The sequence below is a fragment of the Apus apus genome, chromosome 3 (genome assembly GCF_020740795.1).
Source record: "Apus apus isolate bApuApu2 chromosome 3, bApuApu2.pri.cur, whole genome shotgun sequence".
Taxonomy (NCBI): Eukaryota; Metazoa; Chordata; class Aves; order Apodiformes; family Apodidae; genus Apus; species Apus apus.
Genome location: NC_067284.1, coordinates 39,277,415 through 39,294,380, shown reverse-complemented (window position 1 = coordinate 39,294,380; position 16,966 = coordinate 39,277,415). Strand labels below are relative to the sequence as shown.

General features: G+C 35.2%; 1 protein-coding gene across 17 annotated transcripts in view; it reads right to left on the bottom strand.

The window, feature by feature from the left end:
* TRDN (triadin) overlaps window positions 1-16,966 on the bottom strand; it is a 239,479-nt gene that overhangs the window by 134,706 nt on the left and 87,807 nt on the right. For all 17 annotated transcript variants that reach the window (XM_051616090.1, XM_051616102.1, XM_051616086.1 and 14 more), the window contains one exon: window positions 15,153-15,212. In XM_051616090.1, coding sequence (XP_051472050.1) covers window positions 15,153-15,212 — 60 coding nt within the window. The remainder of the gene's footprint in view (window positions 1-15,152; window positions 15,213-16,966) is intronic.

Below are 16,966 nucleotides of genomic sequence, written 5' to 3'. Positions count from 1 at the left end.
AAGTCGAATTTCTTTTCCTTTTTCTGTCCTTTGTAAGGTATAAAGCAGAAGTGGGGTTTTTTTGCAGTATAGAAAAGTCATATTAGAGTTAAGGAATTGGCCTCAGCCGATCAGACCCTTAGGATTAATGGTGTCTAATATCTCAAATCCAGCAGTGGCCAGCTGGACACATATCCATGTTGTACATGAGATGAAGGCAGGATATTTTTAATGATCCCAGTGAACAATCAGATTAGTCCATGAATTCTGAGAAGTCATTAACCAGATTATCACTATTATTATTGAACATACAGTTATCTCACTGCTTTAAAAATGCAGCCACAGAAAAAAGCACTGAAATTTACTATCTGCATATTTATTTTCTTCTCATTTCAAATGCAGACTTTATCTTTCTACTATAAGCCAAAAAGTTTTTTATTATGCTTTGACTGCTCCAAAAGCTGTAAGTGCAACCACAAAAATGTGCATATGTTTCCATGCCTGATCTGTACATGCAGTTGTGGTACAGATACCTGCTTCATATAAGATATTGTAAACAGCTATCTGACAACAAATTACAGCTGATGGAAAGTGAAATAGTGAAATCTGTTGACTGTAAGCTCTGTAGGAATTTGCACACCAGGATAAAAGGTAACATGTTAAGACATGAGTAGCTTCCTCCACTGACTGAATGGAAAAAAATATGCTGCAAAGTTGAGCAGAAGCTTTAAGACACTAGATGGTAACATGAATACTTCATTGAAAATAAGCTGCAGTCCTCAAGCTCTGTGAAACTTCTGTCATCGGTGTTTATTAAATTACTTGAGATGTCATGAAGAAATTATTTCTGACTTGGTTTATGAATATTTTAGATTTTTTCATTACATGATAAGGAATATAAGACAAATTTTAATTACCTTACTTTTCTCAGTCTAGGCAATGTCTTTCTACATGTGTCAAAAATGTCATGTCCAATCATTGAGGATAAATTGATTTCTTATGATAGCAGCAAATTATGTGGATTTTCTGTCTTCACTGCTCTGCCCCATTCAATTTATCTACAGTGACCTTAACTGACATACATAAAGTCTCTAAATGTATCTTTCTAAATCAAAAATAAAATGGAATAAAAGAAAACAATTGTAAAATTATTATTATGATGAAACAATTAAAGGCATTCTGGATGGAGGCATGTTACAATTGGATATGGGGATAAATAATGCCATCACAGAAAGAAATATGTGGAAACACCATTCCTATGACTGCACAATTCCTCATGTCCATATACTGGTTATCCGAACCATGAGAATCCTACAGTCCAACAGCACCAACACTTTGTTTTAATGTCTCTGAAACATGGCAGCAAAATGTCTTCAGATAAATCTCATTCTGCCCATATGTGACCTATTTCCCGAATGACAGTAGAAATAAATAAATCTGTGCTCTTTGCAGAATCGTTTGTTATGAAAAGTAAATTCAAATCAAATGTTTTGCAAAGCTTGGAACAAGATGTGGATGAGCAGAATGAGGTAAGGCTACCACATACGCTTTAAAGAGGACTGAAATCTTAATGGAGTCCCTCTGTTCCGTCCAGGCTTCCAGTGCTGACCTGTAAGTTGTTTGAAGTTAAAGATGAGCCTCTCCCTTGTTATTAGTCATTACTCTTGAGACATCAGAAGATTGTCACTATTCTGAGGAAGGCTTTCTTTGCTTAGTACATGCACATCAAACTGTTTTTTAATGAATAAAAAATAGCTGAGGACCAAAAGGAGAGATTGTATAACCGTTTTGAACAATGCAAGTGCTCATTTTGGGAAGGAATTAATTAAATTAATGAATCTTACTAACTAACACATCATCATGAGCTGGTTTTATGTAAACTAGCAAGTGAAATGGTGCCTGGATATGTTACTGGGCTCTGGAGTTCAAATACACATATTCTGCTATAGCATCTGACAATTTTGACCTGTACCAGGTAGCAACGTCTCAAACAATTAATTAGCTTAGATCAGGAGCCAGCAAAAGCCAGGGATCACTCCCAACAGACAGCCTGGATGCAGCTGGCCTGTTTTGACCTTGAGAAAGTATGGATGTGGATCACTCTAGAGCAGAATGAATCACATTCAGAAAACAGCTGAGCTGAGTTTGATTCACTAGTATAGATGCAGCCCAAAGACTTAAAAGTGATAACAAAATAACATCAAACGGAAAAAAAAAAGCCACAACAAAACTTTAAACAAGTTCTTAATGGCCTATTTTTGGAGCTCAATTTTTTGACAGCGGAAGATGGAATAAACAGATAGTAAAATGAAGCTGTCAAGGAGGTCTGTCCTAGTACCCAACATGTATTTCAGTTTTTCAATTATACTGAGGATCTGGCTCTTCATTAAATGGATAATTGCCCAACATACAGTGAAACTCTTATTTTACATTTTTACACTGCTACAGTATGTCCAACAATTGCCAGAAATAATACAATCCTTTACATTTGCATATTCTGTGACACTAGCTATCAACCAGTTAATAAGAAAAAAAAAAATAAAAAAATGAGAGATTACATGGATAACGCTCAATCTATGTGTTCTACTTTGGTTTAAAATACATTGAAAAATATCACAGATATATTGGAACTCTATATAGTGTCTAATTTATGTGTAAAGCATGTTATTGGAGATACTCCTCTCTGAACACACTGACAACAAACCCAAGCCTACTTTAAATACTCTAACAGCCCTGGGAGGCCATCCATCTATTAAACTAAAAGCAAGGACCAATAGGTTAACAGTGAAGGTGCAGGAAAGATGGATGCAGACTAGTAAGCTAAATGATCTTTAGAACGGCGCAGGGGTAAGGATTATATTTCCCTTTTCAAGGCATGAAGTAAAAAGTAGCAGCAAATTGATGTCTTCTATTTTTAATACGTAGAAATTTGAGTTAATCCTTTCTTTTTGATGATGCGTTCTTACATATATTTGTATACCTATGTAATATATTATTGCCGAAGCGAGAAACTGTGTACATATGCATGCCCATATATACACAAATACAGATAGATATAGATTTGGTGATGTTTCTAAACAGAAAATGCTTTATCTAGCCCTGCTTGATTTGGTGACTGAACAGATGTGAGACACTATTGGTGCAGATTCCTAGAGGTTGTGTGAACATCAGTCTGTAAGTTTTCACTCAGTCACCAAACCCAATTAAAGTTACAGCTGGGAATTTGTTTGATATTTTACACTTTTCCTGAGATTTTGCAACTCACAGAATGCAAGTGTGTATAGCAAGTATACAAATTAGGCAGGCAAGAGAGGCATGGCTAGGACTATGAGTGGGGTTTTGTTCACTGTTTTAGTCTACAGCTGATGCTTTTGGTCCTAACCAGAAATGTATGCAATGTATTTTAGCTGCACAACAACTGCTCAGTTAAATCCATTTACAAAAATATATCTGTGAAGTATTCTTTTCCAGAGATTTTCATGACATTGAGCCTCCAAAAACCCTCTTTAGCTCAACCAATATCTTGTGAAAGCTGGTATATTTTTTTGTTGTTGTTGTTCAAAAGACTTAATTAATTAAGGAATTAAAAGTTAAGTTTTAACAGTTTTGTCATTACACATTAAGTTATAAGTCACATAGCCTTTTCTGACATTATAAGAAAATTGAATTGGAAAAAAAAAAAAAATTGAATTGAATTGTCTTGATTTCCTGCCTTTATTTATCCTGTGGATTTAAAAAGTAAAAGTAATTCTACATGTTATGTTTGGAAATACTGAAAGACAAATCTCAAAGAATGAAGTCCTAGGGAAGTGAAAATTATGGTTTATTGTGTGGAAATGATGGGTTATTATAGTTATTCCTACATATTAGAGTGCAAAATACTGTAAATGTGGATTATAAAATAAAAAGACATATTCAGCCTTCCTCTTTTGCCCCAAGTAACCTTTAATAAATTGGTATCATATGCAGTGATCCCTAGCATAATTAACATGAATATCAGGATTTGATATAGATGCATAGTTTTTACAATATGAAGCATCCACAGGAAAATTATTAAAGCAGAGAAAATATTGCAGTTAAATAGTTTCTGGTAACAAACAGAATGGAGGGGCCTGATAAGAGATTATGATGAAAGGCAACAGACACTGACTATACCATGGGATCACTGCTCAGTAATTTATGAGTCATTTTTATTGGTTTATCTGCTTATAGCATCATTTCAACTGTCATTAGTTTAACGACATCTCAGCAACATTGGATGCTAAAGTCAGAAAAGCTGTCTAGACATTACTTCAAGAATGTAAAACTTTGTGCTGTCTTCAAAAAGTGTGCATATGCCTTGCTAAACAAAAAACACCTAGCATCAATAAAATAAGACTACAGATAAATCTCTCACAATTAGAGGTATATGTAAATAATTAATTTTTAATATAGAAATATCTGGAAGTCCAACCGAATTGAAATAGCTATGACCACAAGCCAAGAAGTTTTTCACCACTCTGCATTTTTTGCCAGACTGAGAGAAACAAGAAATTAATGGCTATGCTATTTCTCAATACCTGACAATCACCTGAGACTGAATCTATAACCGTTTTTCCAAAGTTAGAATTTCAATAATGCAGTTTGAAGTTAGAGGGAAAAGAACTGATAGATTTTATTAGATCGAATATCATGAGGAGGGCCCAAAAGTCCAGAGTTCCTGTTCCTTGTTCCCACTAAAATCAATGAGAGCATTAGATAGTGTTAAGTATTTCATACCTTTGAAGGTTAAGCTCTGTGTAATGAAGAAATTCAGTAAACTTTCTCTCTCTTCTAAAAGTGCCATGACTGTAATATTTTAGAGAATTATGAGGCTAAAATTTACACCCTTTGAGACATATCGTGATGTTAGGTTTGATGCAATACTCCGCAACAGCTGTGGTTTCAATGGCAAGACAGAATGCATGGCCTGAACTGCTTCTGGCTGAAACAATTTCAACTAAAGCTGCTAGTTTTGCATAAAGAGTAGGTAGAATTACAAGAAATACTGGAACAAAAAACTCCTGTAATACTGTAATACTCCTGTAATACATAATTACTAATTTAAAACAACCACAATTTGGCAACTTCTGTTTATTTTTCCCCTTTCTGTTTCCCAGGAAATATCCTCTTTCTTATAAAGAGGTTATTTTAAAGGACAAAGAGCCCTGGAATTCACTATCATGAGTTCCAATCCTTGAGCTCAAGCTTCCTCTATGATTTTTGGGAAACTGATTCAATTTATCATGCCTTTCAATTCCACCTTTAAAAGGGTATACTAGAAATTTTCTTTAAAAAAAAAAAAAAAAAAAAAAGACAATTTAATGTTGCAATCATACAGCAATTAAAAATTCCAAAGCTAAAACTCTATGAAAGTGGAAGCTGTAAAGATTAGGGTTTTGTTCTGATGCTAAAATTAGGTAGGCTTCATTTGTTTGGCTCATTTGGACAGAAGATGCCCTCCATATCTATTCAAGAGTATATTTCCCTCTACATTTCTTCCTTTTCCTTTTCTTTCACTCCCAAAATACTACAGTGATGTTATTATTGCTATTCATACTTTTCAGAGTGACAGTACTAGTTTGTTGGTTTAGCCAACATCTGCTCCTAATAATACTATTTGATGGCTTCCAGAAAACTTGTCATTTCAAGTCTTCATTTGAGTAAAATCCTTGTTTGCACATTTTTAGCGTACTGCTTGAAAGTATGTAGGCTCTTTACCAACCAGACACTTAAAAGTTAACTTTTAGACAGTTAAATCTAGATAAGTCACCCAGGGGATACATTTATAGCAAATGGAGAGAAATTGGTAGCTTCAAAGGGTGATTCATCTTTTCTATCTTAGGCATCTTTTTTAGGATCAAATTGTCCTCTGGAGGCCTCCATTTCATATCATTGGCTATAAAGACAGCTAAAGGTTAAAGTTTTGCAATTAACTTTTGGGTATCTAAGCAAGGTGCAATGAATTGCAAACATCTTATTTTGCAGTTCTACATAAAAATGACACTACATGCCACCAAAATATTCTGGGATTAAAATCAAGAACTGTGCATGATTTTTCACAGTGTAACTGCCGCCTAGTAACAAACACGGTATTCCCCAAGCCTCCAGAAACTATACAAATGAATATCACATGGAGAGAAAGGATTTTGTTGTCAAGCTTAACTAAAAAAAACAGAAAAAGAAAAGAAAAAAGTATTTCTTAGCTTTAATGTGTGTGGGCATTGGACATCTTTTGAACTGTATGCGCTGTCTGCTCTGTCAGATAATACTGAGTGTATTGAAGGACAAAGTGAAACAAGAGGAAGGGAAGTGAAATACCAGAGGGAAAAATACCATTTCCCAGTGAAGAAAAAATAAATTGATCTTGACTCATTCTAGGTATATGTCAGTAAGTTTCATGTCTCTTTTGACAAAGTAAATGCATGCAGGAAGAAAGTGGACAGCAAAAGAAAGATGCGCCTGAACTGAGAATGGCAAAAGGTTTGGACCTGCTACAGCTACCTGTCACAGTGGCCGTGGGCTAGATGCAGAGGTAAGGGGACATAAGCATGGCAAGGAGAGCACATGCTGCTTAGGTCACAGCTGGTGACTCTGCTGTCCTCTGCATTGCATTCTCACAGCAGAAGAGGTGAGGAATTATTGCTAAATTAGAAATGCTTCATCATGGAATGTTTCTAGTCAATGCATTTGTAGATCCTGTCTACGCTTTTATCTGTGTGCTTTGGTCACTGGGTGCTGTTCATGTTGGTAAAACTGAGCTCCATCATTTCCCAGAGGAGGCAACAGAGAATCTATATTTGAATGAGGAGAGTATCTTCTCTAAGTCCCACAAAAGAGCTGTAGGTTTTGCTTTGTTAATGAAAAATTCTGAAGAAAACTGGAAGCCCTTCAGTAGGCATTTTTCCTTCTTCATGAAGTTTCAGTGCATTCAGTGTCAGAAGGTGTTTAAGGGCATATTTGCATAGAACTCAGATATTTTCCTTTCTATTGCAGTTGAGAGATACTAGCTGGATGGTGGTTAATTTCTTTAAAACAGTTTCAGGAGTATATTCTAAAGGTAATGTATTCATTAGCTCACTTATAATTTTAGAAATACATGTGGTTTAGAGACATACATCCTGGGCTTCTACAACTAACTGAAGAAGACTGTAGGTTGTCATGTCTCATCAAAGACAGATGTTCACTTGCAACCCACATAAGGTTCCTAGTTTCCTGAAATGGCTGACATTTAAGATGTAGCTGGCTGCCTTGATTGGCTTATGAAACTACATGATGACCTTTATGGCTTCCCAGACATTGTGTAAGAACATTAGGCAATTGGTTAAGGACTTCAGAGACTATTAGGCTGATAAATGTTAAAAATATAGATTCTGTGGTGCTCAGTGTTACAACATCAAAATCTTCCTACAAGCCAAGCTTGCTCTCCAGCATTAGAAATTGGCAGAACCAAGGGGCACATACACATGGATCCATGTAGATGATCCTAAACTCTTTTTGACAATACTGTTTGCTAACAGGATGTTGCTAAGCAGATGTTCCAACCTGTGAAACACCTTTACTGGAGGAATATTTTGTCATGGCAAGTTTGGAACCCTACCAGATGAAATTTAGCAGGGCTATATGCAGCTGACTTTAGTGACAGTCTTTACCAATATTGTTGCAATGGCAGTTCCATCAACAATTGTATCCCATTCCTTTAAATAGCTAATCCTATGTGTGTTCCAAATCGAAATATAGGTAGTAAAATCTGCAGTATATTCATAGTCAGGGTTGTTTTCCAATATAGTGATTTTTTAAATCTAATAAACCTAGGCTTGAAAAAGACTCTTTCTTTTGGGAACTATGTTTTTTTTTGCCATGCTTGAAGTCATCCAAGCTCCAAAAAAGAAAAGAAACATATGCTTTTATAGGCTGACATTTGGAATTTAAGGTTTTTAGGTTTCTGAATTTTTTCCTTGCCAACTATGGTTCAAAAAGATGGATAAAGATACTTTTGGGTTAAGTAATTTTCTGCAAATATTTTTCATATTGAATTCACTTCCAAAAAAGCTATTAAGCACTGAAGAAGGGTTGTGCTCTATAACATTTCCATTTTTAAACTTACTTGAAATACTATCATTATTTTTTGTAATACTTCCAACTGGAAATCAGTGATGACAATGAGTCATTAAATGTAATAACTATTTTACAAGGTCACTGCTTAAGAGAATTTTTACCTTTGTAATATGACACACTTTTTTTTTTTTTAATTATTAGCTTTTTTTTTTTACATTTAAGTTTTACCTGTACTTTATAAAAAGCTTACTTTTCAAAGCTAAATTATTGAGTCTTTTGATAATGCTCCACAGCACAACTAGGTTTTTCAGACATGGTTAAGGAATATTTTTAAAGTAACCTTGATTTTAAAACTTGATTACTGACCTATTTGGAATAGCTATAATATGAAAAAATAGTAAATAAATATGATACAAAGGTGAGAATACTTTATTTTGTTTTAGTCTCTACCTTCACAGATTAAATTGGTTTATTTTCATTAAAAGCAAGGGTTTAAATTAATTTATACTAGCAAAGATTTTGGCTTTCTTTTGTATCACATAAGTCTGATTCCTCAGAGTGGCTTGCAGAGAACTATCAAAGAAAGAGATCCGTTCCTCTTCACAGAAGCAGAATACTACATGTTCCCTGGGTAGCTGCTTCTGAGAGACTGGAAGTCGTCTGAAATATTTGGCTAAGTTACAGGAAAGTGCCATAAGAGCGTTGACAGATGCAGCTTTGTGTGCCAGCATCTGGCTCTGATTCACGGTGGGATGATATAAACAGGGAATAATGGACAGCTGTTTTGCCTCCATGGGATGGTGTCAGGATTGTATGCTGATAACACTACATTAAGAGATCAATGTAATTTCAGAGTTTGACCAAATAGACACAGGTTTTGGGGTGAAAGTCATGTCATAGACAAGGACCTGGTTAAAATTACAGTGGGTGTCCTCTGATAGTTTTATATAACTGAATAGCAATGTAAAGAAGAAATATTTAGACTCCAAATGACAGCTAAAACTACTGCAAGTTTGCACATTAATAAATTAGTTTGAAATTTTTCAATAATTAAAACTTAATTCCCAGTTTCTCATACATATATTTAAAACCACTCTTCATTACTTCTTTCCATCCAGACAGTTTGAAAAGTATTCAGAATTCTCCCAGGAGATTACTAGAGGAATAAATGCTTCTGTCATTCAATCGTCTCCAGCAGAAACAAATGTGTCGACAAGTGTTTCATCATATGAACAACTTTTTATAAACTTATGGACAATTAACTGTCAACTCTGAAGATTAATCCAGATGGGTCTTTGCAAGTTTTGCGGTACAGTACTGCCCTCAGAGAGAGACGATATGTTATTTCTTGGGTACCTTCTCTGTTTAAAAACTAAAACTGGAAAATCTTCACAGCTCCCAAACTCTCCCTTTAGCATTTCACTAACAAAAAAATTTTAAAAATCTGATTTGCTTGTTTTCTATTGTAGGGAAGAGTGCTATCAAGTAGGCAGTGTCAGAAAGCATCTCTCCATAGGGAAAAAAAATAAAATAAAATTAATAATCTCCAGCATTTTCTTTCAAATGTGATAGCCTATCACTTTGTCCTCAGTTTTTCATGCTGAATTTCTCCAAAGAAGAAACAAACAACATATTACTTTCCCATTTATTATGACTGATTTCTTTATTGCATTGCATGAACTATATCCCCGGAGAAACTACACTGTTATCAAAGTTGTACCCACGTGAATGTATTGTAACAAGGTAAACAGTTACACTCTGTCATTTATATATCCTCAACACATCCTAGCCTTTAATCAAGTAGGAGTGACACTTAAAAATAGTTCAAGAGCCTAAAGCATTTTGCTATCTGAACAGCAGAGGGCAAGTATTTAACTCTAGTGGGTACAGCCCACCCACAGCAAATACAGGCATTTTTAACTTTCAAAATTAGACAGTTAACACTCTCAGGTTTTTGTTTGGTTTGGTTTGGTTGTTGTTGTTTTTTTTCAGTAATATACTTCATGATCTTGCAATATTGATGTACTTTTATACCAGTATCTCCATAAATCTTTTTTGATATTAAATGGTAAATATCACACTGATGATATTTTAGGATTCTCTTTTTGCATTGTGTAGTAACAGTAATCCCTGCTCTCTGACTGAATACTTTTTGACAACGGAAGAGAAGAGAGATGCCTTGGGAGAACATTGTAGACATGAAGGACATTCAGTCTGCCTATTCTTTCCAGCACCAAGTGGACTGCAGGGTTCCCTATGGACTCTCACAACTACTTGCCTGAATTTCTTAACTGTCTATGTTTGTCAATTACTTTTTTTCTTTTTTCAGAGAAGGTTTCCATAATTTTGAAATAAGAAGGTGGGATGACTGTTTTACCTTATAGGATGCACTCTTTCCATGTAAATGTGCCAGAAATCCTGATTAATTTTTCCTAAGCAAATATTTTTTTTCTACATCTACGTCACTTTGGTTTTTAGACCCTGGCATGGAATGCATAATAAACATATGAAGGAAAATTGATGAAAGAAAATTGTATGGCCACATTCCTTTTCAGTCTAGCTATTACTGCAATAGCTGCAAGAACAGCTATTACTGTTTTTCAGTACAAAGATTTTAAATAGGATAACTTGACAATCTGTGCTCCCACTGTCTTTGTTGTCAATCAGGTAACTGTAAAGATCATCCAGTGGTGAGTCCAGTGTACTGTGAAATGCAGTTTTGTTTAACCAAAACTAGAACACAGTAAAAATATGCATGTACAATAAACTTCCAAGTGATTAAAATGAAAACAAAATCTGACCATAAATATACAGTATACCTGTCAGAAACAAGGGTGCCACGATACAACCAAATACCAGAGAGATGCTTATCACTCTAGATTCAGCAGTACACAGCATGCACAATCACATGCTGGGGTGGGCATGCAAAAAGACACACAGAATAATCCACTTTAGGCAGCTGCAAAGTAAAAGAGATATTTCATTGTAACAGCTCCTTGATCTGTAAGAGTAGTTCAAGAAATATAAATATACAGTGAACTGGGAAACATTGCAGAAAAGGTGTGGGAGGAGTGGTAAAACAGGAGTATGGTAATGGGGAATAAAATAGAGCAGAACCAATTAACTTATGTAGTATGTGCTACGTGCTAAAAGAGTTGCAAACTAGTGTCCCTAAAATCCATCCCTATGGGTGAGGGTTTCAGACTCCATAAGGGAAAAAAATAGTCATGAAAATCAAGTTAAATATTTCTACTAAAATAGAACCTTTCCTCCTACCAATAAAATAGAAAAATACTAATAAGAACACTAGAACAAAATTCAGGAATTTCAAATAAATTATAGAATACATGAACTATACCCATTAAACCAGACAAAATAAAGTCTGTGGCCTTCTGTATTAAAAAAAGCTATCTTGGACCTCAGAAATACCAGTGCCAGTAGAAAAATAGAAGTGTTAGTCAGAACCACTCTCTTAGGCATCAATTAGGAAAAAAAAAAAAAAAAAAGAAAACAACAAAACTTTCCTCTTTAGGTTTTAAAGTTTTAGAAGTAAAACTTGGAAAATGAACACTGGAAGAAATGCATATTTTTCATTTACAGGCATCTAAAAGGAGTACAAAGCAATTTGGACAGAGGGATTTGTTGATGCTGAGACAGTACTGTCCATGCTTTTCTGAGAAACAGTAGTCCAGGAAGAAGATCAGAAAATCTATTATTTGGAGAAAAGATGGTTCAGCAGTCCCTCTTAGAAACTATTACTTATCACATGTACATAATATTCTCAAGTTATTTCCATACTTCATCAGATAAAATCAGAAAGTAATTTTTTAGACCTGTGTACAGTACAGCTCAAGAAGGCTATCTATAAATGTCTCAGTAGAATCCAGGGTAGGTCATTATTGCACTCGTTATATTAATGAGATGGACTTCTGATTTAGCAAAACCTATCTGAGTTCATGGCTAAAAGTCCACTCATTTATTGTAAAGGGCTGAGAATCTCAGATACTTTTCTTTTACAAAAAGTAAAATAGAAGTCTCAGAAGCTAATTGATATTGACATAATTACTGTGGTTTACAGGAGGATCTGCATGAAGCTAGTCAGTGTTAGGGACAAATGCTGGCCAGATAAACAAGAAAACCAGCTAATGCTGTCATGAAACAAGAATTCTCCCTTCTACGATTTCCTATGAATTCACTGTGTACAGTATATGTACATTTCATTCATTTTTTTTAAAGCTAGGACTGCAAGGGCATTACAAAATTTTACATAAATGAGCAACATTTCAGCCTCATTTGCTAGAATCAACACAAGAGCATTAACTGACTTCCAATAGATAGTTCAGGCAACTGTCAAAATGTATTAATTCACATATTTTTTAAAGTGAATCTAATCTGAGTTTTAGTTAATGGATCACTATAAAATGCAATCTTAAATGGTCTCCTTTTCTGTAAGTTCTCACATTAAAAATGTAAACCTAAAATAATCTAATCTTGCCAGTAATTAATATGAGCTTTTAATAATGTAAATATTCCAACAAAACCATCAAAGAATAAATACTGAATGGTATTGTTTTTACTGACATTGTAATCTATATATTGTGCATAAGGGATCTAATGAGTGGGACACTGCTCTTATAAACTCAAAGAACAGAAATTTATATTTTGTGTGAACAATACTACAAAAAGCCAATATATTAATGTGAGGAAACTTTCTATGACAAAAACGTGTCATAGAAAGTGGCAATATTGGGACTGAAATTATTCCTGATTTGAAAGTATTGTGGTCTTAGAAAGACTGTAATTAAATTCCTTAGCTGAATTGCACTCAGATCTCTTTGTTTGAATAATGCAATTTACCATAAAACACATAAACTGATGAAAGGATAAAGTATAGCAGATTTTTAAACTAATTGGATATTAGGGTTATTAAAAGGACTTAGAGTGCTGGTGTTTTCCCCAGATTTATCTATTCAAGAATATTAATTACAGTAATAATTCAGTTCACAAAGACCAATGTGAAATGAGCAGGTTGCCTGAGAAAGGCAGTAACAAAGGCTAACTAAGCTGTGCTTGGTGGCACTTTCCTCAATGATTTCTATAAAGAGCACAGAGCTGGGCATACCTGGCCTTTACCTTGCTTCTCAGAGACACAGTCTGGGTGTATCAGCATTGCCTTTCACAGCTTGTGCATTGACTATAGCTTGTTTTGAAGGCAATGCTGTATTTTACCTCTCACAAAAATGTATCAGTCTCCACCACAACAACCATTCAGTGTTTAACTTGTCAACAAATGACTTAGCAGGTCAAAAATCAATTGCTTTACATGTCGAGCCACTGGTGGACTTTTGGTAACCCTAAGTTAAGGGTCTGTCCTCTTTTTTCACCTACAAATCATGTGATTTAAGATGCTTTATGACTCATTTCCACTTTTTTCTGTGTCAAGCTGTCACCGTAACTGCTCACCTGTAAGGCCAGCTAACCACCTAACGACCACTGAAAATTTTTCAGCTGTTTACCTTGTGGTTTCTTAGCACAATTGTCACAGTACACTGAAATGGTACAAGGCAAATATAGGAAAGCAAGACCAGACAGTCAAGTCTTTCAGCTTCTGAAATTCAAGTCACTACAGACTTCCCTCTTTATCTTCCTTCTCCCCTTCGTGTTCTTCCCAGTTTCCTTGAAGCTGGAAAGGTCAAAACTGAAAAGCAATCTTCTCCAAAACTCCCTCCCCACAGCATGCTTGCTCTGCCTTAGGAAAGTGTCAAACACTCCAGGGAGCCATCGGAAAAAAAGAGCTCTGACGTGTCAAAGCTGCTTGCAAATGTCAGGAGAACTATAAGAGAGATCTTGAAGGTCTCCATGTAAGTCTTTGTGTTGTGATTTATTAATGGCTGTGCTGTGTAAAGCCAGAAATTGCATGAATCACATCTGTTATTGGGGGGTATTTTTTAAATCAAAGTGTAACTGAAGTTCTCTGGAAGGTTTTGTTAACCTTTCTCCCACTCTGATCTTCAATCAAGCCATCTGTTTGTAACTGCCTGCCTTTAAAAGTCCTAGAAACTATATAAAATTTTGCTCTCTTTTAATGGAACCTCATATATCTCTATGCCACTCTTTGAGAAAAGGTCATACAAACCCCCTTCTTCCAAAATCCCAAGCTTGTTCATTTCCTTCCACAAACATCTGTGTCCTCCTTCTCCCCACTTTTAGAGTCTCTGTTTCTCAACTACATCTTTCAGACTTCCCAGCTCTGACTGGACCTGGGCATGTCAAGAGAGGACCTATACCACAAGGTAGAGATAGGAACACACATCCAATTTAGAGATGTAACAGTAGAGAGCTTCTTGAGCAAGGAACTGACTGAACAAAGCTCATAAGGCTTAGTGTGTCCTTAAATATTCTATCCTTGACTCTTTCCATAAATATAATTGCTTATCATTCCTAGGATTATGTCCTCTCTATCGGATGCCCTCTTGCACTGGATTTCAGAAGGAAGAGTGTCCACAAAATAAGGTCAGGGTAGAATGACTTAATATTATGACATGATGGCCAGTCATAATCAGTAGATCTAGCTGCTTTTTTTTTTTTTTTTTTTTGGCTAAGAATTAAGTGTCTCTGTTAGAATAAATGAGCATGGATATATGGAAAGATAAAGCACAGAGTGATAGATCTGCTGAGGTATCTTGCATACTAAGAACAACAATGGCAGTTTTATTTTTGAAGCATTCTGCGATTAAGGCTTCCTATTTGTGGGGGGAAAAAAACCAACACACAATAAGCTATTAGGAATAAGCTTCTTTCTTTTGCATTTCAGCCAAAAAAAAAAAAAGCACAGAAACTTTAAGCAATTTCTACAGGCTCCTATTGAATCTACTTTTAACATAATCCTAATTTCAATTCATGCATTGTAGACAGAAAATTAAAAGCTTTAATAATACAGCCATTAGCTCTTATGCTTTATTAAAACTATTTGCACACTCATTGTTGCACTTGTGAGACCTTTCAACAATACAAAACACACTTTTAATACAAGGAGCAAAAAACTCTCAAGGAAACAGAAGAATATTAGAACAGATTTCAATGATGTAGGAAAGTACCTGGATAAAAATCCCCTTGCGCAAACATGTCAATCACATAACGACAGAATGCATATTGATCTAACAGAGTAAAAAGGAAAAAAAAAGAGTGAAGAAGAAAGTAAATTTAAAATGCTGTTTGTATTTAGCAGTTAAGATAAAGCTTGGCAGTGCAAAGGCACGTTTCAGGGACAATCTTACTTATGCGTTATTTTTTTTTTTACTGGCCTTCAAGTAATTCACATGTTCAGAAAGAGACAATTCATTGTTCAGTTCTAATTCAAGCCTCCCAGCCAAGAACTTCAGAGCTACCAGTGTCTCAGAGCTAGCAGCTCTTCCTTGGGGCCAGCAAGGCCCAGTGCGCATCCCGGGTCAGCACCGCACTGCCTTGGTTTTGGTGTACGTCTGGACCCCAGGCACACATACTGTGCAAACTGCTGCTTGGCCCAGCCCCCAAAGACTTTTCTTTATCCTTGAAGATCCATTTCAAAAGTTCACAGCCAGGCGATAGAAAAATTCAATAAAGTTTTATATCACGGTATCTTTTTAATATTGTTTTAAGAGTATAATCAATATGTACATTTAGTGAATGGGACTATAAAGAGAACTCTGTGTACTTACACTCCTGTAGCAAAGAGATTTAACACATAATTTTATCATTTCACTACAGAATTATTTTCCAAACACTAATCTTTACAACTATATATATATGTATATATGTATATATGTATATGTGTATATATGTATATATTAAATCTATATATATATATATAAAAACTGTGCTATTCAAAATTAAGGCTTCTGAATCTAAATGAAACAGTGACTTCAGAAATGTTAATTGTCTACTGATTTCTCCTATACACAGGCAGAGTTGAAGACCTTAATAAAAATTTCTAACATTAAGAATGGTGAAGAAAATTTATCAGTTGTAAATTATTATAAAAGACTTGCACTAATATCAGTGGACTCTCCCACTGGCCAGAAAAAACCCCACAATACTCCACTGTACTTTAAGGGACACTAGCTTTGAAAGTTAACATTGATGACTAAATGAAAATTCTGGTTAACTTAGTTCCCAACTGTCCTTGGGTTAAGCTTATTCATCCATCTGTCCTAGGCTGTTTGTAGGGTACAGAAGTTGCATCTCTTCCTCTCTCCACCTCCCATTCTTCTACTTACCAACAAAGCCACTTACTTTCTCTTTGCCAACTTCAAAGCAAAATTCTGCAGACCTTGAAACACAATGTTTAAACTGGCATGACTATGATATTTAAATACAAAATGATGTTCCCAAGTATATAACACTCGCTGTAGTATTTACTTTCTGATATTGTTCTCTGGACCAATATTAGTTGATACCGAGACATTCAGTGATTGTTGCTTTGTTATGTTGACTGCCATTGAGGTCCTTGGGTGGAGGACTGCAGTTTTCAAGTCCTGATTTTCTATGCAGTTGTAGAAACTAGGAAAGGGTTTACAAGATCAGCAAATATCCAATTGTTTCTGCTGGTTGATAGAAGTCCTTGAAGCTAGTTCATGTTACTGAGATGGCAAGGGCAATACTGGTCAGTATTGTAGAACCTGCTGCAAAACTTTCAGGATGTATGCAGGGATACACACTGCTTTTAAAACCTTTAATGAATAGTTTCTACTTTCATATTTAGGAATTCAATTTTATCATTCTGGCTGGTTTCATCTTTGGATTCCATCCTTAAGGAATCTAAAAAATTTGGCTGCAATATCTGCCCTAAATCTACCTGCTAATTTTCTGAAAAAAGGCAGCAGTGTATGCATGAGAAAACAACTCTATACTCTCAGTAAGCCCAGCTAGAGCC